Source organism: Ammospiza nelsoni, chromosome 2 (genome assembly GCF_027579445.1).
Source record: "Ammospiza nelsoni isolate bAmmNel1 chromosome 2, bAmmNel1.pri, whole genome shotgun sequence".
NCBI lineage: Eukaryota > Metazoa > Chordata > Aves > Passeriformes > Passerellidae > Ammospiza > Ammospiza nelsoni.
Genome location: NC_080634.1, coordinates 80,234,492 through 80,256,495, shown reverse-complemented (window position 1 = coordinate 80,256,495; position 22,004 = coordinate 80,234,492). Strand labels below are relative to the sequence as shown.

At 40.2% G+C, this 22,004-nt stretch overlaps 2 protein-coding genes across 3 annotated transcripts in view; one reads left to right on the top strand and one right to left on the bottom strand.

Moving 5' to 3' along the window:
* The window catches only part of UBAC2 (UBA domain containing 2), an 87,949-nt gene extending 68,307 nt beyond the window's left edge, over positions 1-19,642 (bottom strand). The window contains exons 1-4 of one of the 2 annotated variants that reach the window (XM_059466810.1): positions 19,472-19,642; positions 10,764-10,891; positions 7,535-7,654; positions 7,000-7,106 (exon numbers count right to left, since the gene is read on the bottom strand). In XM_059466810.1, coding sequence (XP_059322793.1) covers positions 7,000-7,106; positions 7,535-7,654; positions 10,764-10,891; positions 19,472-19,502 — 386 coding nt within the window. In that variant the 5' untranslated portion in view covers positions 19,503-19,642. Of the gene's footprint in view, positions 1-6,999; positions 7,107-7,534; positions 7,655-10,763; positions 10,892-18,105; positions 18,155-19,471 lie in introns of those variants that run through there. The other variant, XM_059466809.1, reaches the window with a different exon arrangement.
* GPR18 (G protein-coupled receptor 18) lies at positions 951-5,792 on the top strand. The gene is made up of 2 exons (XM_059466353.1): positions 951-1,006; positions 4,376-5,792. Exon 2 carries the CDS (start codon positions 4,420-4,422, stop codon positions 5,383-5,385), a length of 966 nt encoding a protein of 321 aa, XP_059322336.1. The 5' UTR covers positions 951-1,006; positions 4,376-4,419; the 3' UTR covers positions 5,386-5,792.
* Positions 19,643-22,004: the final 2,362 nt, after the last annotated feature.

The following is a 22,004-nucleotide window of genomic DNA, read 5'->3' as shown; positions in this document are numbered from 1 at the left end:
CCAAGGGAACATCCTGGCAAATTCTTGACCACATGTCAGGTGGAGACCAAAACATTATTGCTCCCCTACTCAACACAGAGCTCTCTGCTACCACCTCCCAAAGACTGCCAGTCAGAGACCTGAAGCAACAAGCACTCTACAGAGAATATGGCATGAGTTCCTTCTCCAAGTTGCTCTTCTAAAGGGTGGATCTTTTCTCAAGCTGACAAGAGGAAACATGGGAAGTTAGTCTTCTCCACCTATAAACCTTTGTGACTACTCCCATCCCACCTAAGATGACTTGCAGAGACACAGCTGAGAGATTTTACTCCATTTTAACACAGGCTAAAACCCCTTTTCATACAGCATTTTTCAGCAAAGCTCTCAAATAAGCATGTTATTAATTTAGACAGCAAATAAAAAATAGAAATATTGCTGCTGTGTAAATAAAATGTAATTACAGGCATAAACAAAGTTGTGTATTCAAGTGAATCAAACTTCTCATTTCAAATGCAGTGACTTTCTGTCACTTTCAGATTGACTGCTATCCAAGGCAATATAAATAAAAAGGGGATTTCCACAAAAAATCCACCAGACTATGCTCTACTGAAAATACATTTACATTGTGCTTATTACAAACTTATGCATAACCAAGATGTGTATTCTTGCAGATACCTTTTTATGGAAACTTTAAAATATGCTTTAATGATACCACAAACATTTAAAAGTTGAAAATATATGTAGTACAACAGCCCAGTCTGACCACACTGGAAATATTACAAACGTTTGACTGTTGAAAGGTAATAGAAATACCAGTTCATACACACCCCTTCTATGTGAAATAGTAACTTTTAAGTATGACCAATAAAAGAGCTCAGCACTAGTGAGATTACGTCATTGTTTCCTGCCTGAGAAGAGGAGCTATTTTAGCTAAGTGAAGCTGAGCAAAGAAGAGGAAGTCTAGACCTTCTACAGATTTGGGGCCATGAAAGAAGCATCTCTGAAGAAATTTTGTAGAGCACAAAAGGTGAGTAACAATCCCTCATGCTGTGCTAACAAAGTAACTTGGATGTTCATACATGTTGCTAAGAGACTTTGTTCAGAAGCAGAACATGGGCATTAATTCTAGAACTAATGAAAAGATATTTAATTTTTAATGCACTTTCAAAATGTCAGCAGCATTCTATAAATAAATTTAAAGAAAAATGATTGCATTTGTAAAAGCATAGTACCATAAATACTGGATTTTAAGATTTTAGGATTTTAACAAAAATTTTAAGAGTATGCAATAAACGAAAACATTGGTAAGTACATTTATCACTAAAAGAAAAATGTTTGTTTTCATGAAATGAAAAGCAGGAGATCATGTTACTTGGTGCCTCTGTGCTTCAGTGAAAGCCGTGTTATCCTTGGGGAACTGCAACCAAATATAAGGGACAAAGTAAAAAGGGGGATTGGGAAGAGAGATACACACATGGCCCTTTAAATGGAACTACTGTTACCTAACTAACATTAGGAATCTGAAGGAAAAGATTTAATTGTGATTTTCCTGTCAACATCTTTTTCTCATACAGGGCACCTAGCCTTCACAATTCACATTAGACATTCAGAATGTTAGTTATCATTAAAAAATTAAAAGATTGATAAAATATAGAGATAAACAACAGAGTAGTCATTCAGAATTAACACAGACAAGTCTTCCAGAAACCAGTGAACCAAGGGCTCTTCAGCAAGTGCTCTAATCAATACCAGTAAGTAAATGTTCCCATTATGAAAAATGGCAACTAGAGCAAAAACATCCACCCAGAGGCACCCAAAGATACGCTTGGGCTGACCTGGGAGGTACCAACCTGAACTCCGAGCAGAAAAGCACCAACGAAAAAGCTAAATATCTCCAATTGTGTATAAATGCAACGAAAAAGCTAAATATCTCCTAAATTGTGTAGAAAAGCATATATAACATATGCTTTTCAAAAATCTCAATATTTCTTACCTACATAAATGCTACATTTTAGGTTCTTAAAAATTAACTGGCATGCATTTAAATTCACAAAGTTGGGAAACAGTCTCCAAAAACCAAGGAAAAAAAAAAAAAAAACCAAACCCTTTCTGTTACAGCAAGTCAGTTCTTTGATATATCTCAAAACTGTTGCAAACTTGGAATAACCAGCAAACAAGGCAAGAAAAGTAGATGACACCAGATTCAGCTTCCTCTCTTCCCATCAACATCAGGCTACTGGTTATTTTGAAAATATGACCTGACCAGAACTAATTGCAGTCACTGCAAGTCCAAAGGAGACAAGAGCAAAATCAAAACTAAAATCCATGATGTTTCTTAATATTCAAGTGAATTATTCTACCTGTCTTATACATTACTACTCAATTCACCTGCCAAATCACTCAGGATATTGAGCTTGGTAGCTCTGCACTGTCAAACACAATCACTAGCAAGAGAAAAAAAATAACAGAACAAAAGAGGAAAAAAAACCACTTACAATGTGCAAGGGCAAGGGGGAGGTGTATATTAAGCAACATTTGGACAATTTTGCGCAACAATAGTGAAAGTGGAACAGTGTGCCAGCTAATATTTTAACTATGCTGCTAGCACATGCACAACATTTTTTAGCATATGCCATCTAACCTTCAATAAGGTTTGCTAGCATTATTTAATTATTTTATTTTTATTATTAGGGTTCTTCACGCAATGAGGAATTTGAGAGGCATTTATACAGATGCCCCCCAAACCTCTTTTTTGTATTACGTACATGGCTTTTCCCAAACAAAACATAAATTCTGTTGCATGTTCTAATGTCCTCATCTGAGCACAAAACACGCCTTTTTTGTTTTGTACAGCTGAAAAAAAGACCTCAAAGTTAAGGGTTAAATATTTCTATGCATAACTTTATTATATCTGTAAACTGGAGAACTGTAAGAAAATTAGAATTCCAAATTTTATATTTCAAAGCAGAAACTAACCTACATAAAGATTTAATAGGTCATATTTAAGTTAGTTACTCCATGGTAATCTTCTCAAATGCAGCTGCTATTTGCCAGTGTCAAACCAGGATGCCAGATTAATAAACACTGGTTCAATCCCCTATGCATTCCTGTAGCACTGAGAAAGCATTGGGTAACATTACAGAGAAAGCATTAACCAGATGGGCAGTGACAATAAACCTGGGTTTCAATGCATTCTTCACTTCTGGAGATAAAACACACAGGAACTAGGCACCCTTCTGCTCTTGAGAACAGTTCTGGTGCCTAACAGATACTGTGGAACTTCCTTGGCCATTTGTCACAAGTGGGAAGATCAGACAAACAACTAACTTGTTCCTCCTCCTCCTCTTCACAAAGCTGCCACAGGGCTGAGTAAAAGGCCAGACAAGAGGAACCCTCCCACATAAAGTCATGAAACTGTGATCACACCAAGGGCCAGGAAAGTGCTGGGGGTGAAGGTTAAACAAAGCACTCATGCAAGCACCAAGTAAGGTCTGCCATCCTCCAGAGAAAACCAGGGATCCTCTCCTTCACCTCTCATCACCTCAGCCTGCACAGGGACATTTCAGATGTCCAACCCCTATGATCAAGAAGCAGGATGAAGGAACATAACTGTGCTCTGGGGTAGCTGGCTACCAGACAGCAACTTTTCCCCCAGACAAATAGTGTTCCTATATGGCCTGGCTGGAGACTGCTGCTTTCCTCCTTTTTAGTTTTTTAAACAGGAAGTCTATTAATCTATTAATTTTACTCACATGTTGGGTGGGTGGTTCTGATGCCCTGGGATTAAACACTAATTAAACATGAGAAGCTATGCAGATACTCAAAGAGTTTTTTTAAGTGTCTTTAATAAGCAAAGCACCTGCTCTTTTGGGAGTTAAGTAGGTCCTACACAGATAAAAGGCAAAGTCAATACTCTGCATATCCAAATGTCACTAAATGCCATGCTGACTTGTTTCTATTCATAACTAATTTTAGTCAAGAATTTTTTGAACAGAGACAGCTTGAAGAAATATTTTCTTTAGAAAGTACCTGTCATAGCTCAAATACAACTATTTCAATCTAATTATCAGCTACTGATGCACACTTGAAATGTCAATCTTGACTTTTTAATTCCTTATATTAAAAGCCCTGTAAGTAATAAAAATATTTTATTCAAACATACTTATAAATACAATTTTCACAAGTCTGAAAATACATGTTTCCCTCAGAGGATGATAATGTATTTGCAGTCAGAAAAAGCAACAAAACTAGAACATTTCAGAGCTAAACAATAGTTTCATCACTGAACACCATCCTAAAACAAGGACGTTTGTTTTTAGGATGTTTCTTCCTGTTTGTTTTTAAAGACAGATTTTATTTGACTGAGAATAACTTCCCACATTTTATCTAATTGTAGGGGATTTATGGAGTGCAACAATTATTCCTGAGTTCAATTAAACTATGATGCCAGAAAACTCCCACCCAGAAGAATACAGGATTGCATCACTGGTCTTCTACAGCTTTGTGCTCACAGTGGGATTGCTGGTGAATGCCACTGCACTGTGGGTGTTCAGCTGTACTACCAAGAAGAGAACAACTATTACTGTATATATGATGAACGTCGCATTGCTTGACCTGGTTTTTATCTTCTCCCTGCCCTTCCGGATAATCTACCACGGGACGGAAGCGTGGCCTTTTGGAGATACCTTCTGCCGGATCCTCGGGGCTTTCACCGTGTTTTACCCAGCCATTGCTCTGTGGCTGCTCGCTTTCATCAGCGTAGACAGATTCATGGCTATTGTCCAGCCCAAACATGTCAAAGAACTCAAAAATACAAAAAAAGCTGTGCTGGCTTGCGCTGGAATCTGGATAATGACCCTCTCAACAACATCCCCGTTGGTGTTTTTACGATCTGATCCAGACCAAGCCTCAAATTTCACCACCTGCATGAAAATGCTTGATATCATCCATTTAAAGGAAGTAAATACACTGAATTTTTGTCGCTTGATTTTTTTCTTTCTGATCCCCTTGTTTATCATGATGGGGTGTTACCTAGTCATTATTTATAATTTTATTCATGGCAAGACTTCCAAACTGAAGCCTAAGGCCAAGGAGAGATCCATAAGAATTATAGTTACTCTGATTGCTCAGGTACTCATCTGCTTTGTACCCTTCCACATCTGCTTTGCCTTCCTGATGCTGCAAGATGAAAATACAAGTTACAATCCCTGGGCAGCCTTTACCACCTTCCTCATGAATCTCAGCACATGCTTGGATGTTATACTGTACTACATTGTTTCCAAACAATTCCAGGCAAGAGTCATCAGTGTGATCCTTTATCGCAATTACCTTCGGAGCGTGCGCAGGAAAAGTTTTCGAACTGGAAGTGTCAGATCACTCAATAATATTAACAGTGAAATGATATAAAAAGAGGAAAAATGTCAGGGGACTTTTACAATGCAAACAAGGGATCTTTTTCCAAATTCTAGCACTCAGCTACACAGAAGGATGTTCGATAACCAAAGGTAACAGCTATATTTGTTGCATTGTAAATGTGACAGAAGCAGAATAATAACTGCGCTTCTTTTTATTTGCTCAACATCTTTTGTTGTTTTACCTGAAATGAACTAAAACCTAGCACCAGTGTTAAACTTTCCAATGCTTTTATCACCTCAAACAACTGTGAATATTGTCAGATGTGAAAGTGACTATTAATATAATAAAGCAGACAACACTGAAGAATTGTGATGCAATGCATATATGAATTTTTTATATTTGCATAATCAAATGCTCCTGAAACTACTGTATATCCCACATTTCTAAAATTAATTTCATTCTCTCAGTATCAAAGTCATTATGACTTAATGACAAGGTATATGTAGTAAAATTTATATTTTACTTAATTAAAAACTTCTTTGATGCAGATTTCTTTGTAACTGACTACATTCTGCAGTCATAAAAATACCATCAAAGGGTAAAATGGTCAGACTGTTGATTACCTACCTGTGGGTATGGTGTGCACATTTATGACACCTTACTTTTGCACAAAATATCTTTTTACATATAGGAAAATATTAATTTCTCCAGACACATTAGCAGCCTATGTCCTAGCAACAAATTTTAGGTAACAAACACAAGTAATTGCAGAAGCTACTCAAGCTTTCAACTTCTTTTGAATACTCAGACACTACAAAAAATGTATCTTTGTAACATCAAACACATGCTTTTTGTCCCTTATAAATCAATCTTTAGATACTTTCAACAGATTCTCTGGAAAAGCAGAAATAAAAAAGAACACATCTGATATGGTGTTTAATATTAAAAATCTTACTCCAAGAGCTTTTATTATTACCTCAGAGTGTGCAAAACATGGAAACTCAAGTGTGTGTGATCTCATCTGCCAGAAGTTTAACCACAAAGGGCTGCAAGCTCTGTGGTCCTACTGTAATATGCATATATTTTATTAAGTGCAGAAATCTCAAACACAGGTTATTCAAAACTGAACCACTGAACACCTTAAAGCTGTAAGAACTTCAGCTGCAAGCACGAAATGGAGTAACAACCTCTGGCACTCAATTTTTAAAAAACATACAAAATACCAATACGAAATGCATGTGCATTTACAAGTGAACATAAAGCACATGACTTACAGTCCTGTTGCCTTTCTGATTTAAGACAGTAATCAGCCCAAACCGATTGCAGTTTTTACAAACTGAATGGATGCAAACAATTTAGACTGAACAAATACAGCAATAATTTGTGTGCTGCAAGCCATGTTGCAATCATGTTAACAGAGGAAATGAGACTAACAGATTGGAAACTAAACATTGTATGGATAAATTATAAATTAAACACAAATCATAGCTAAGAAATAAATGTTTGAAATTACAGTAGTTGTGCCAAGAACCTTTACACTTCAGTTCAAAAGAGGATTAAATTAATTTGAAGAGTTACACAAAGAAAGGTTTTTAAAATAAAATCTTGAGAAAACAATCCCTTGAAACTATATCTTAAGGAGTCAATTCATTAGAAGCTACTTACAAACCAGAAGGCAAGCTGTTGATGGTGATGCCAAATACATACTGAGTGAGTTCTACAAGGAGAAGATCAAAAAAAGCTGAGAGCATCCAAGCGCCCAGTAAAAAAGACTGGAAAGAAAAAGGTTAATTTGCATCAATTCAACAGTTTCAAAATAAGGTTTTAATATACCCCTAAATATAACAAAAAATAAGAAAACCTCTATAGTAGTTCGATTAAGTTAAATTCAATCTTTAGCACAGCGTAATTCCAGGTCTACTTGTCTAGATACTGAAGAATCAAGGGTAAGATTGTTTCCAAAATTAAATTTGATGAGTCTGATCTTACAAGTGATACTGCAAATAGAAATCGGAATAATCCACTGACTGCAAGGTATTATCAATATCAATTTAAATTTATTAAAACCAAATTATCTTTACAACCCTATAACACATTTCTATACAACACGCTAGAAATAAAACTTCAGTATTGATCCAGGAGTACAAGACTAAACTGTATAGAAAAGTTTCTATTAAAAAACTCTCAAAATTGAACTTACTGAAAATTTTCTGCTGCCATATCTTCTTTCAAATATTCGGAAATTGTAAATGAGCAGAGTGCTGCAGAATGTGTCTTTCAAATCAAGACATATTGTTCTTCCACAGACAAGTCTCCAAATCTGGAAGGTTAATATCATCATGTTAAGGCATTCCTCTTTCAAGGAAATTCTTTACAGGATTTGTGCTCAAAGAGAATGCAATACTGGGGTCAGATAAGAGAAACACAGCACAGTTAAGGAGGAAAATACAGAGAGTCTCTAAAATATTTTCAAAGCAGACGTCTAAGTGTTAAAATAAATAAAAATTGAAATTAACTCAAAATACACTTTGAGGTTCCTAGTTTACACTTAGAAATACAAATGTAAATCACATCCCTAGTGAATTCAGAATTACAAAAAAAAATTTTTGAAGAAACCTCAAGATACAAAGTAGTACAGTGTAACTGTTCTAAGAAGGTCTAACCAGATCAGCTTGCTCAGGGCCATGCCAAGTTGAGTCTTGAACATCTCTAAGGATGGAAACTGTTCCTCTGTTCCATCAGTCTTACAGTAAAAACCTTTATCTTTAAATGGGATTTCTTGTATTTCAATTCTTGCCCATTGCCTCTTTGTCCTTTCACTAGGTTTGGCTCCCTCACATTAGGTATTTACAAGCACTGGTAAGATCTACCCTAAACCTTCTCTTCCCCAGGTTAAACAATCCCAGCTCTCTCAGCCTCTCCTCATACACCAAATCCTCCAGCCCCTGACCAGCCTGGTGGTCCTCCACTGAACTCTCTGCAATATGCCAAGGTCAATTTTGTACTCAGGAGCCCAGCACAAGGGACAACACTTCAGATTGCCCCCACTGAGAGTAGAGATGATCACCCTCCAGGCCTCCTTGTGAGGCTCTTCCTAATGCAGCCCAGGATGCTGTTGGGCTTCTTAGCCTCAATGCTGCATTGCTGTTTCATGTTCAATTTAAGCCTCCACCAGGACCCTCAGGGCTTTTCCTGTAAAGTGATTTCCAGCTGTTCAGCCCACAGCCTGTACTGGTGCATGGCGTTACTCCTCTCTGATGCAGGAGTTTGCATTTGTCCTTGCTGTACTAATGTTCCTACTGACCCTTTTCTCCCCTCTAAACGGCTGCAGAACTAACAGGTGTAGCAACTCCAAATCCAAGTTTTACATCACCCACAGGCTTGCTGAGGGAACAGTATGTCCTACTGTCCAAGTTATGAATGAAGACACTAAACAGTACTGGCCCCAGTCCACTCCACTCAGCATTCCCACTATCCCATGTCAACTTGCCCAGTTTTAAATGCTAGCCTGAGTATGATCCCTCCTGAAGTCAAGACTGGCAGGGCCATGACCTTGCAGCTGAATATTTCATGCACTAACTGAGCAGCTCTCACACAGACTATGAAAGGCTTCTAGCCTTACTGCTCTTTGCTTTAGCCAGCTTAAAAAAACACATAGATATGATATAATGAAGATCTTTTACACACAGCATTTTCACTGCTCTTGAAGGCCCTCTGTATGGAGACAATGACCTTTTAGTTTTGGACAGCACATATTTTGCCTTCCAATTCAAATGTACTCTTCTTCAACTGTTCACTTTAATTTGTGTGCTCTCTACCAGATTTAAGAAGTGCTAAAATCCAACATCCAAAATGTTTGTTCATTCCTTGAAAAAATACCTTTCCACTAAACACATCCTTGCAGGTGAATTTATTCTAAACAAAATTTCTTTTAAGAGTTCTCATTCGAATATTAGCACCAGACAGGAGTTAAACAATCTGTTCTCTCTGATCTCAGAGGTACTCAGTGATATAGTACATAGCTTGCTCCAAGGGCTGTGGCAATAAATGAAATGATCTCATGAAATAAAAAATCCAAACTCACAAATTCCCCCAAAGCAGCACAATAAAAGTGTCACAGCTTTTACAGATACTTGCAAGTGTTAATGGTTAAGACACGGTAGAGATGTTTTCTTTGAAAAAAATGCAGCTACTACTGTTTTTCAGCAGATCAAACATATGGAAAGACAGGATTCCTCTGAAGACAGATCTCAAAACAAACAAATAAACAAATCCCAAACCCACACAATTTCCATTAAAACTTGAATAGTTTCTCAGACTTTTTCATTCCCCTCCCCAAACACTTGGCTGTAACATTTTTAAAAGGCAGACATCATTTATGTATTTTCACTGCCCTGCATCAGCAAGATACTTGGTAAACAGGAGCAGTGCTCTTGCAGAGTTGTAATTTATTATTACAATAAAGCTCTTGTTTCTGACAAGAAAGATTACAGAGACCACAATAGCACAGAGATAACTAGCTAGGTCTAATAATCTTTTAATGTTTACAGGCTACAGCTGGCATCCTCAAAGACATTAATTTGACTACATACCTTTTGTTTGATGCAATTGTAATATCTGTGGGGTAAGATAAACACAGAGGCATTTGCTAACCTTTCTCTATTGAGCAGTAGTTTGCCACTTCCAAAAACTAAAAACATCCCAAAACAAATACCCACACAACTTATGAAAGTGCATTATTTCAGCATTAGAGCTGATACTATAGGATCCTTAATTAAATTTAAAATAAAACGTTACAAGATACAATATCTAAAAGAAAAAGTATCTTTGTTTGAAACAGGAATGAGAATGAAATTAACCAATTCAGCCAATTACTGAAGAGCACGACAAACTCCCCCATCATCTGGAATTTTCAATTTAGAAGCAGCAGTTCTATTCAACAAGCAAAGTTTAGTTTTCCGCAACTGACTACAACAGTTAGATAGAGAATGAAAATTATGGCCTCCATTGTTAAAATAACTAATTTATAATCAGCATGCCTAATCAAAGTAGCCCTCTTCAGCCTCAAAAATTAGGCACAATAAGACACCGACATTCATATCAAAATACTTGTATTAATAAATGGGTTAAGTCAGATTTCATTCACAGCAAGTTTACATATGCCAATGCCTGAAAGGAAAAACAACACAAACCAAGTAGTTTCCCAGACAAGAAAAAGAAATGAAAAGCTATGTTGATTGTTTCAGATCAGTTTTTCTCATGTTTTCCAAAAAGCAGCATACTGGGGTGATATAAAAAACTGTAAGAACAAGCTGGTCCACAGCAATAAACAAAGGGAAAGAACCAAAGGACAAACAGACTGTGGGGGAAAATTGCACAGAAAACCACAGTTTGCAGTCTCTTTTCACACAAAGTGAACAGACTCTTACCTGAAAATCCTCTTTTACAGCTTGTAGGTTATAAGCAAAGAACTTCTGATAGTGTTGGAAGAGCAGAGTCAATAGAATCGAGATGGCACTTGGGACTAGTAACAAACTCTTTGACAAAGGCGCTTTATCTTAAAGACAAAACAAATAAACAATCAAACCATTTCAGAGAAAAGTCTTTCACATTCAAAAAGTGACATATTTAAACAGGTGACTGGAAGACATAATAGCAGTGACACCATCTTGACTTTTTAGCTCAACAACTTCCCAAGTTCTCAAAAACTTGTGAATAGATGGGAAGAACACACTAATCAAAGGAAATGTTTAGAGATATTAATGACAGGTGAATATTAACAGACATTTTGTTTCCAACACTGTCTCATGAAATTAGCTCAGCTAAACCTAAGCTCTTTGCACCTACTGAGGTCATGTCCTCCTATACTGCCCTCCTAAGGCTCCATTGCATTTCAGGAAATAAAATAATCACTCTTTTTTTTCTAGCAAAATATACATGTACATACTTCTGTTTCCCTTGCCTTAGGGATTAAGATTTGATTTTTCTTAGAGGCTATGAAGCAGGAACCACCTGAATAAATGGACTTTCTTACCACTGCACTTAGATCCACCATTCAAGGAATCATATCTAAGTCAATTTACGTGATACTAATCTTCCTTCCATTCAGTCATTACAATTATTCATTTAAAAATTATTAGAATCAGAATGTTTATGAAATCAGAACGTCTTTCCCTCTGGGGGTGTGACTTTCAGAAAGGACACTCAGAAAAAGCAGGCAAAGAACAGCAAAATCTGCAATACACATTTCACATTTACTAAAATCTGCCAAGTAGGATATCCAGCAGGAGCACAGCAGCAATTCACCCTAACCTTCTGGTGCAGCTGATGCCATAAAACACAAACTTTTGCCCAAAAACTCAAGCCAACACAGAGACTCTGAAATATTATTTATTCTACAACTTTTCTCCTTCTCACAAATGCAACCTAAATGACATTTACTTTCTTTCCAAATACATCAGCTATGGCACAGAATCCATTCATTTTCACACAACTGTTTTCACAGGGTACTACAAAAATCCATAGTTCTGTTGTCATTCTTCCTAATATAATAAAAGGAGCAATAAGATTACATTAAAAGTACTAATGGGGAGTAAAGAGCAGGAACACAGCAGGAACAAAACTGCATGAAACAGCATAATACAATAAACATTTACTACCTGTCCAGGATAAAGTGACTATCGTGAATGATTTTTTTAACATCTGCTGTGCACTAGAACAGTAAACTGGTGTTTACTGAAAGAAAAAGCAGATGGCAATAAGCACCAAAGAGAAGACTTTAATCATGGCACAATCCCACTGCCATCAAAAATATGGCTCTTGCTACATAGTATAAGCATGATCCTCATCCAAGTATTAACTGATGACATCAAGAATTACTTTGATGGGCACAGTGAGCTGTTCACCACCTTGAAGTCTGCAGTCTTCTGATGTTCACCATGGGAAGAAAACATCTATGTGTATCATTATGAAAACTTGTACTTAAAACTATTAATTCAGTTCACACCCATACCTTTTGAGTTCATTATTTAAAAATGCAGTTTTCATTTAAGCAAGTATGGTCTTGAAGAACCATCCTTTTATAGAAATTAGGCAGTGACTTGGATTGGCAAAGGTTGATGTTACTATGCTAAATATAAGCTCTACTTTTATGACTGCATCAGACACCAGTCTGGCTGATTCTTTTTATTTTAATGCAAGAAAACTGTCCACATTTCAATCTGCTATCTTTCCTTGGGTTTGTTTTTTGGGTTTTTTCCTCCAAAAATGGTCTACATTCTTTAGACATCCTTTTTTAATTTAATTATTCATTCCTCTAATTCAGTTGGACTTTTCAAAACCATCTGAAGCCATTAGAGAACTGTACAATGGGGAGGAAAAAGAAGCTGGAACTTCCTGAAAGGTACTACAAAGACAATGCACACAGATATTCGTTTGACACCTCAAGCAATACTCCCTGAGTTAACTTAGTTAAATTAACATTTCTTAATGTGAAAAGGTCAATTTTATAATCAGATACAGATTTTTCATACTTGGAAGTACAGCCTAATTCGGAAGAACTGCAATAGTCACAACAATAAACATTTCTGAACCAAAGTTTGATAAAAATTGTTACTTTACTGTATTTTAAATTTAAATTTTACTTTAAAATGTTATTTTACTATATTTTACTAAATGCATTTACATTATTTCAATTATTTTAAGAAATTAATTCGCTCACAAGAACTAATTAATCCTATAAAACTTTTTACACAAGGATCACATTACCACAGACATACATGAGAACAAAGTCTCTAGACAACCCATCATGACTATATTTTTCTATACAGGTTTAATATGTAGATTTTACTGCAATTTTTTTATTAGATCATTTTTACATTATAGGTAATATACACTGAAATACTTCATCCTATTAAGTTAATTGCTAATTTGAATGCTTTCAAAAAATCCAACCAACAGAACCATATCTGTTTTCTCCAAAAGTGTGAACACACATTTTTATTAAAAGTCTCCTTTTAGCTTTCATCTTAGACATTTTAAACTCTGATACAGGGAAAAAATACTTATTATAAAACATGTCATCAAGTGAAAAACCACAGAAGCACCTAACCCATAAATCTGACTGTCACCCACAGGAAACATCACATGAGCGATGGAAATTTCTACTCTCCAGCTTCTCATAATGCCATCATGGTTGAGAAGTTTATTCTTGTCTGGTGAACTTGAAAAATATAATAATGCATCCTCTGAAATTCTTTTTCCAAGTGTTTCACTGCACAGTGTAGCAGTTTGCTTTATCCCCCAAGAGCATATAGATCCTTCTTGAGGATTGCTGTGAGGTTGTGGGGAAGGAATAACCTTCCCACCACTGTGGAATGCCTCAAGCATGGCAGACCAAAAATGACAACAACGCCAGATTTTGCACAATTGGGCATTCTGATATCCAAGTCAAATTCCTGGCTTACAATGCAAAGGTAAAATTTAGAAAGCAGAATTCTAATCCAATGAATGTGCAAACATGGATGAAATGGAACTAGTTACCACAAACCTACCAGGGCACCAGTCTGCTGGCAGCACGATGTCTTTATACCACATAGAGAAAGAAGAATGAAAGGATAAACACTCATTTTGACCTTGAAAGTTAAAATATATTAAATACTGTCTTCAAAGATCTTGGAATAAATTTGCAATCCCAAAGTGCTCCTTAAGTGGCATTTCTTTCAAACAACAGGCAGTTATAGCACTGGTGCTGCAACACATCTACTGAGCATCCACCTAAGTACCCAGAGAAATTTTGGTAATAACCAGCAGAATAAACCCACACTATGATGAAGAGCAAGGAATCAGATTCCACTACAGATCTTTGCTTCCTCCTGGTGCAATGGAGAAGTTCTGCCCCAAAACTGCCCTCATAATCTCATGGGCAAGTGTCCCAACCTTCAGGCTACCAACTGTGCAATGCGAACCTGATCCCAGAATTTGACATAAGTGAGAAAACCACTTCTAAGCCTCCACATTCCACCCCTGCACCTACTACAAGGCCCACAGATCCTCTTCTTCCAGAACCTACTACTCTGTTGGTTGCCAGTGCCTCTTTTACACTACAGAGTGAAGGACACAAGTGTCCATCTGTCACAGAGGGGGAGGTTTATGGCACAACTGCCTGAGTTGCAGCTTCAGAAATCAGCACAGCACTAATGGCAAGAATGAGAAGATACAGCAACAGCTACAGTTTTTGAAATTATTTCCTGTCCCTGCCTGTTCACTACTCACAGATGAAGAGACAGCAGATGGGCATAGCAAAACAGGCAGCCAGACCAAGCTACTGTGGCAGAAGAGCCCTTGCAGGAACAGCTTCACCCCCCCGGACTGCAACTCCAGGCTCAGGACTCAGGTGTTGACTTGGGACAGGATCTCACTGCCGGTTGATGTGAAGTGATGAGCCGGCTGATGAGCAGCGGCTGCAGAAGTCCAAATCAGCTCAGGGCAATTTCTGTGGGGATCCCTACTGAGCTCACACAGCAGCTGCAGAAAACATGCTGTGTAACAACTCTTTTTTTCCACTTTCACCTGCAAATTTCCCAAACCCAGCTGCTATAAGGCAGGCATGTCATTTTCAAACACACAATTAACTGTTGGGTCCTACTATAATAGCACAAGATACCCACAAAACGGTTTTGAAATGCTCATACACAAGATCTGTGAATTAAACCATAACTAATACACAACTGAATCCACAGTACTTCCCAAATGCACTTATGCAATCTGCATTTTGAGTGCTTGTTTTTCCTGCATTAAGCCATCATGCAGATATCAATCTATCGTATTCTAAGACCTGTCCAAGAACCTTCAGCTGGCTAACCAACCAGCAGTGATGTTCGTTTGCAAGTGAAAACAGTAAGAGTATCACTGCAGGAACAGTTCTTCACCAAATGCTTCTAAATTCAATCCAGAAGCTGAGAGGTGAATAATATTAGTATTAAGAAAGTTGATAGAGAAACTTATGATCATGTTCTAAATCTATTTTTTAAAGGTACAGGCAAGACTGTAATCAAACCACTTGCCTATACTGTTTAGAAAACTGCTAGGTGTAGCCTAGGTCACAAATTAAAAAATAAAGGAGATACAAAAAGAAAAAAAAGAAAACCTTTGTTTCTAAAAGCAATACTTGAAATAGAAACTGAATCAGGTTGAAAGTTTCAAAAATATTCACCCCATTCAGCAAACTTTTCCTCCTTCCAACCAGAGCTGTTACCATACTACTTTTAGTATACACTGTCAGAAATAACAGGTACCACAAAACCATGTGGAGATCCCCACACGAGCTTGAAATGAAATGAGCTAGCTCTGCAGAAGCAGAATAGCCACAGTTTTGTGGCCTTCAACGCTGCGCTGCTTTCAGGGCTCAGGCTAACCAGGCTGCACAGTGGCATGCTGATGTACAAGCTAATTTGCTTTCCCATACACTACTGTACTGCATAACACTGTTATGCACAAGTGTTATGTATTCAGTACATGCTTCACTTTTCCTTCAGTCATATCACAAAGCATTAATTTACATCGCTTTATTATTTTCCTGACGCCTCTGCACAACAGAGTTCAGTCCTGCCAGTTATGCAAGCAGAGGAGCACAGAGATCCCTTCTTGCCTTGGGGATTTTTAACAAATTGCTAGCTCTGCACTACAAGGTTCACAGAGGTAAAAGGCTAAAGTTGCACTAGCTAGTTCAAAGGGTTCTCCTCCCTCCTTCTACAAGAAATAGCTTGTGTGCAGTAGTCAAAGTAGTCAAATGTTTTTCAGGTGTAACAAGTGTATATGCTTTAAAAGATGTACTCAAATTTTACCTTAATGACTAACTCATAACAGACTTTCTTACTAGTACATAAACAGCATGAAAAATACTGGGAGGGGATACTACAATGTCTGCAGAAAGGTTTCGTGTCGGTCTAGCTGGTTTAAACTGCTGGTAAGGCCTTTGTGTCCTATAAGGGAAAGCCTGCCTGTGTACCATTCTTTGCTCATGGCAAACTAAGCAGCACTACAGTAAAGCAAACAGCCAGGCCATTCACACACTCATGTGAGCCCTTGCAGAACTGCTCAAGCATTTCAGCAGCATTGTACACGGGACTGAAGCTGCCAGCAGACTGCAACACGAGCAACCAGCCTGGGTCTGGCACCTCAGCCCAGCTGTCAAGCACACCTAAAGCCAGGTGCTGCCAGGATGCCCCCTGAGCACACTGCAATGCCCTCTCACAAGTCAGCTCAGCTGGGTTAGTGCTCTGATAAGCCATCTGCATATATCTGCACTGTCTCTTATCTCACCCAGAGCCACTGGCTCTTTTCTCCAGAGCATACCAGCTCCTCCAATTATTCCAGATAACAGAAACAGTTTCCACAGCAGAGGCAAACTATCTTTGTCCTTTTAGAAGGTGGTGTCCTTTGTTTCCTGGCTTCCCTATCTCACAGTCGTACCATGTACCAGGTATGTTTATTTTTACATTTCCATCTCCCCGTCCCAACATTATAGATGTTAATTAGTCTGTCAGAGGTGGCACAGCAGGCTACAGGAGCCTTCAGTGTGACCTGGCATGATCATTGTTATTGCTGCTGAACCAGGTGTCCACCTATTTTATTCAGGGTCACTGACACAGGTCCCATAGCCCACCAACACTGCCTTCTGCCAGAGGTTCCCAAGCCCCAGGGGCAGAACACACACACACAGTTCCCTGATACAACACCAGGCACCAACTCATTAACTGCCTGAACCATCAGATTCTGTGCATCACTGACAGAATCCCACACTCCTACTGCTACTGCAGCAACTTCTGCTACACACACAGAAACAACTCTGAAGGCACAGGGACACCTGAGACTGCCACAGTTGTGCCCTAGGTGAGCATATGTCACTGCACCTCAATCCATGCCTCTACTGGAGTTTGTCAGTGCACCCGTACCAGCCAAGTCTTACTGTAAAAACCCACTTTAGGTTAACAGTAAGGTCAGTAAGAACATCTGTGTATTTATTTCTGAGAAGGAAAAAAAAGCACAACACTGAGTGTGGAGCTGTGTCAGGGAAGGTTTATGTTAGAAAGGTTCTTTACCTAGAGAGTGACCAGGCACTGGAACAGCTCCCCAGGGCAGTGATCACAGCACCAGCCTGACACAGTTCAAGAAGCATTCAGACAATGTTCTCAGGCACATGGTGTGCTTCTTGAACTGCCCTGTGCAGGGCTAGAAGCTGAACTTGTGGGTCTTTTCCGGATCAGGATAGTCTATGATTTTCTTTCTCCAGAATGACATATTATCTAGGTTTTTTTCCCTACCATATATATGTTTCTTATGACAACCATTTCCCACTCATCCTTCTGATGGATCAAACCTGGAAAAACTTGTAAATACTGACCATGACTTTCCACTCATTCAGTCTAACAAGGATACTCTTCCTCGTCCATTCTTTCTCATAGAATTATACAAAGACACGTGGCATTGAAAAGTCCCTCTACAGTATCTATATACTGGGGGGCACAGGGAAAGATTAAAAATCAGGAGCTGCAAATCAAGGTACAGTATTATCAGATCCATCTGAAAAAGACTTCCCTTCTTTGGATTCCTCATACAAAATACAGCTACAACTAACATCCCTTTTTAAATGCCAGAATTATTCCCCCCTAGTCAGAGGGTGCTTTCACACTCAAACTGATTTCACAGAATCAATTATGTTAGAAAAGACCTCTGAGATCATCCTCAGCCCAACCTCTGACCAAACACTACCTTGTTGACAAGACCATGGAACTGAGTGCCACATTCCAGTCTTTGCTTAAACACTTCCAGGGATGGCAACTCCACCACCTCCTTGGGCATCCCATTCCAATATCTAATTATCCTTCCTGTGAAGAAATTCCTCCCAATGTCCAACCTGAACCTCCCCTGGTACAGCTTGAGGCTAAGTTCTCTGGTGTTGCTGGTGACCTGCAAGAAGAAGGCAAGCCTCACTTTGCTTCCTTTCAGGTACTTGTAAAGAGTGATACGATCACCCCTGAACCTCCTTTTCTCCAGGCAAAACAAGCCCAGCTCCCTCACCCACTCCTCATAGGACATGCATTCCAGATGCTCCATCAGCTCCACTGGACACGCTGCAGCACCCCAATGTCCTTCCTAAATTGAAGGGCACAGAACTAGAGACAGTACCTGAGGTGCAGCCTCACCAGTGCTGGGTACAGGGGGACAATCACAGCCCTGCTCCTGCTGGCCACACTATTGCTGATACAGACCAGGATGCCACTGGCCCTCTTGGCCACCTGGGCACACTGACTCATGCTCAGCTGGCTGTCAACCAGCACCAGATCGTTTTCCTCCGGGCAGTTTTCCAGCCCCTCTTCTCCAGACCCGTAGTGCTGCCTGGGGTGGCTGAGACCCAAGTGCAGGAGCCGGCACCTGACCTTTTTACACCTCCTTCTGCTGAGTCTCGGCCCATTGATCCAGCCCGTTCAGACAGCTCTGCAGAGCCCTCCTGCCCTTCAGCAGACGGACAGACAGACACTCCCTCCCGTTTTGCAAGGAGCGCGCAGTCAGCAAAGCTTTGACTTAGCGTTTGTCCTCGCCTGCTCTTAGGACTGTGATGCCCAAGTCCACAGCGCAGCCAGGTCAGCTCCCCACTGCTGCTCCCAGACGCTGCAGAGTCTGTCCTGTAAAACAAGCTCAGAGCCAGCCCCACACACCTGCCGAGTCAGTTCAGGCAGCACCGGGACACGAAATTATTTACATGTGCCGTGCAGAGCTAGGGGCACCTTACGTTTGCCTTATCAATAAACTGGATTTAAAAAATAAGTTAAATTTCACATTTAGAAAAGAGGGGTTGCTTGCGTTTTCTGACACGTATCTTGGCACGGAGATCAATATCGATGTATGCAAGTACATATAAACACACAGAGAGACACGGACAGGCAGACATACACAGGCAGACATACAGACACATACACAGACACACCCGCGGCTCCTCCCGCCGTCACGTAGTTTAAAAGTCCAGCCAAGGGAGGACCGAAGCCAGCGGCTCCCCCGGGGCCGACGGCGGCAGCGCCGCCCGCGCTCCCACCCCTGGCCGCCGCCCTCCCCGGACCGCGGCGGGGCCGGTACTCACAGAACCCGTTGGAGCCGGTGCTGGTGAACATGGCAGCGGCCCGGCCCGGCCCGGCCGGCGGGCGCGGCTGGCGGAGCCCCCGAGGTCGGGCAGCCCCTCAGGAGCCGCGGCGGGCCGGGACCGGGGCCGGGGCTGGGGAGGGCTAAGGCGGCCGCGATGGGCCAAACGCCGCCGCCAGGCGACCGGGCGGCGCCCCCTGCCGGACCCGCCGGGCGAGCGGGGCCGCGGGCGGCGCTTCGGTGTGCGTGTGTTATCTGTAATTACTCCTGTCCTCAGAAATGGGAATAACTTCTCTCCACTGAGGGTGGCAGAGCGCTGGGACAGGCTGCCCGGGGAGGGCGTGGGGTCTCCCTCTCTGGACACATTCAAAACCCACCTGGGCACTTTCCCGTGTCACCCGCTCCCGGTGACCTTGCCTTGGCTGGGGCGTTGGACTAATCGATCTCCAGAAGCCACTTCCAGCCCGAACTACTCTGTGATTTCGTGGTGCAACACGATTTAAATTTTAAATTTGTAGGTGCCTTGAGGAAGGCTGACTCCTTACTCTGGGGAAAACTCTGGCCCTCGAGGCTCACCCTGATCTGGGGAGTCCAGCAGGTAAATGTCTCTTTAGGAGCCGTGGGCGAGCTGTCATTGCAGCTAACGGAGACAGAGCCAACACAGTCAGCAGAGTTTGGAGAGCAGAGTCTGGAGAGCTTTTAAGGTGGCCGAATTAAGGTGTCGGCTTTAGGATCCAATTAATTCCTCCCCAGGCTCCACCAAGGGACCACATTGAACAGATCACCACGAGCTCTAATGGCACATCAGACCCCAGCTCTCTAACAGCAAGGTAGGCACTCAAAATGAGGTGAGCCACATTCCTGATTTCATAGGAGATATGGTATCATAAGGCTGAAACTGTTAGGGTGCCAAATGTCACTGACGTGTTCAATGAAAATGCAGAACTCAGACTTCACTGAAATAAGTCATGCTGGGCATTAAAAAAGGTGACAGTGCTTTGCAGCATAAGGTGTGTGCGCTTTGTGTTCATGTGGTGATGGAACTGTGGGCCTCAAAGTTGCATTTACCTTACTGCAGTGCAACACTGAAAACAAATGGCACTCTGGAACTGCAAAATGTGACTTTTCAGCTAGGTAACAATTTTTAAGGAGCAACCAATAATAAAAAAATGTTTGGTAAGTCATGTATTTCTTATATTCCATAAATTTTGTAATATACCCTAAAAATGCATTTTAATATTTGCATTCAAATGCAACTATTAACTAGCACTCAGAAATGCTGAGTTCCTGAATCTTTGTAAACATAATCTCGTAAACACTGCCAAGGGGACATAAAAAGACCTTTTGCTTTGGTTCACAAAGGCTTCAGCTAAGATCAGCATATCAGCATGTCTTTTGAAAATGGCCAATTTCCAGCACTATCTTCCCATTTGTGTTGCTCACTTGTCCTCTCTGTACAAGGCCTGCATCAGGCAGGTGGGATTGGGAGTTACAATCCGCTCACAGAGCAGGAGGTATGTCTAAACCAGCCAGGAGGATGAGACAAAGAGATAGCACATTGGAAATCCTGACTTATCCCAAGCTGAGGTTCTTTCCTCTGAAAAGAATCTAAATTGGATTCACAGCATGAAACCCATCCATACTTTGTGTCTTTGGCTACAGACAACCAGCTTACTCTCTGCTGTTAAAGCGCAGCTGGAAGAAATGATTTGCTACAGAAATTTTCCTTCTTTCTTTCAAATGCAAATTACTCTGGCTGCTGTATGCTACATATGCAAACTCTGTCTTGCCAGTGCGCTGCTGAATGCCTGTAACCACACAAAAGCGACAGGCAACCCTCATTTCTAAGGAATGGAAGGTAAATAAGGAGGTGCAAAGCCTGCAAAGCTTGTAATACCTCCAGCGTGAAACCTCTTTGGGAAAAGCTTGGGTGTCTCCTGAAGCTTTAGGGCTCTAATGAGGTACTCATGGCTTAATTAATTACCATTTTGAACTTTTTTGACTAACCTCCACTTAAAGTAATTAAGCCTTTTTGTGGATCTGGCTTTACTATAGGTGAGGATAAAACCTGTAAACTTTTCCAGTATTGCCTGTGTAATAGGTTTAGGAATGTAATTTCAGTGCTGAAGATAAAACTTGCCTTTTTTTCTTTTCTTTCAGTCTCACAGAATCAAGTGACAGAGCAATCATTATTTAAAAGTTTACAGTCCTAAGAGCCAAGGCCTAGTATTTTTCTGTTTTATAGGCTCTGTTTTGAAGATTTCCTTAGATTGATGTCCTGCAAGGTAATCATATTAGAGGGATTCTCCTCTGCCACGTCAGGCGCTAGAATTGGATTCAAGTCATAATCACTGAACGTACTAGAGACTTAGGCAGGTACTCCACTCAGTGAGGATGCATTTGGGAAATGTTTAAGGGCCTTTTTGAAAGCAGCTCTGTGGACTTGTTATCATTGACAGATACAGCAAAGCTGGATGAGTAGCAATAGCTGGCAAGCTTCTCCCAACAGCAAACCAAAACCCTTGCAGATTTGT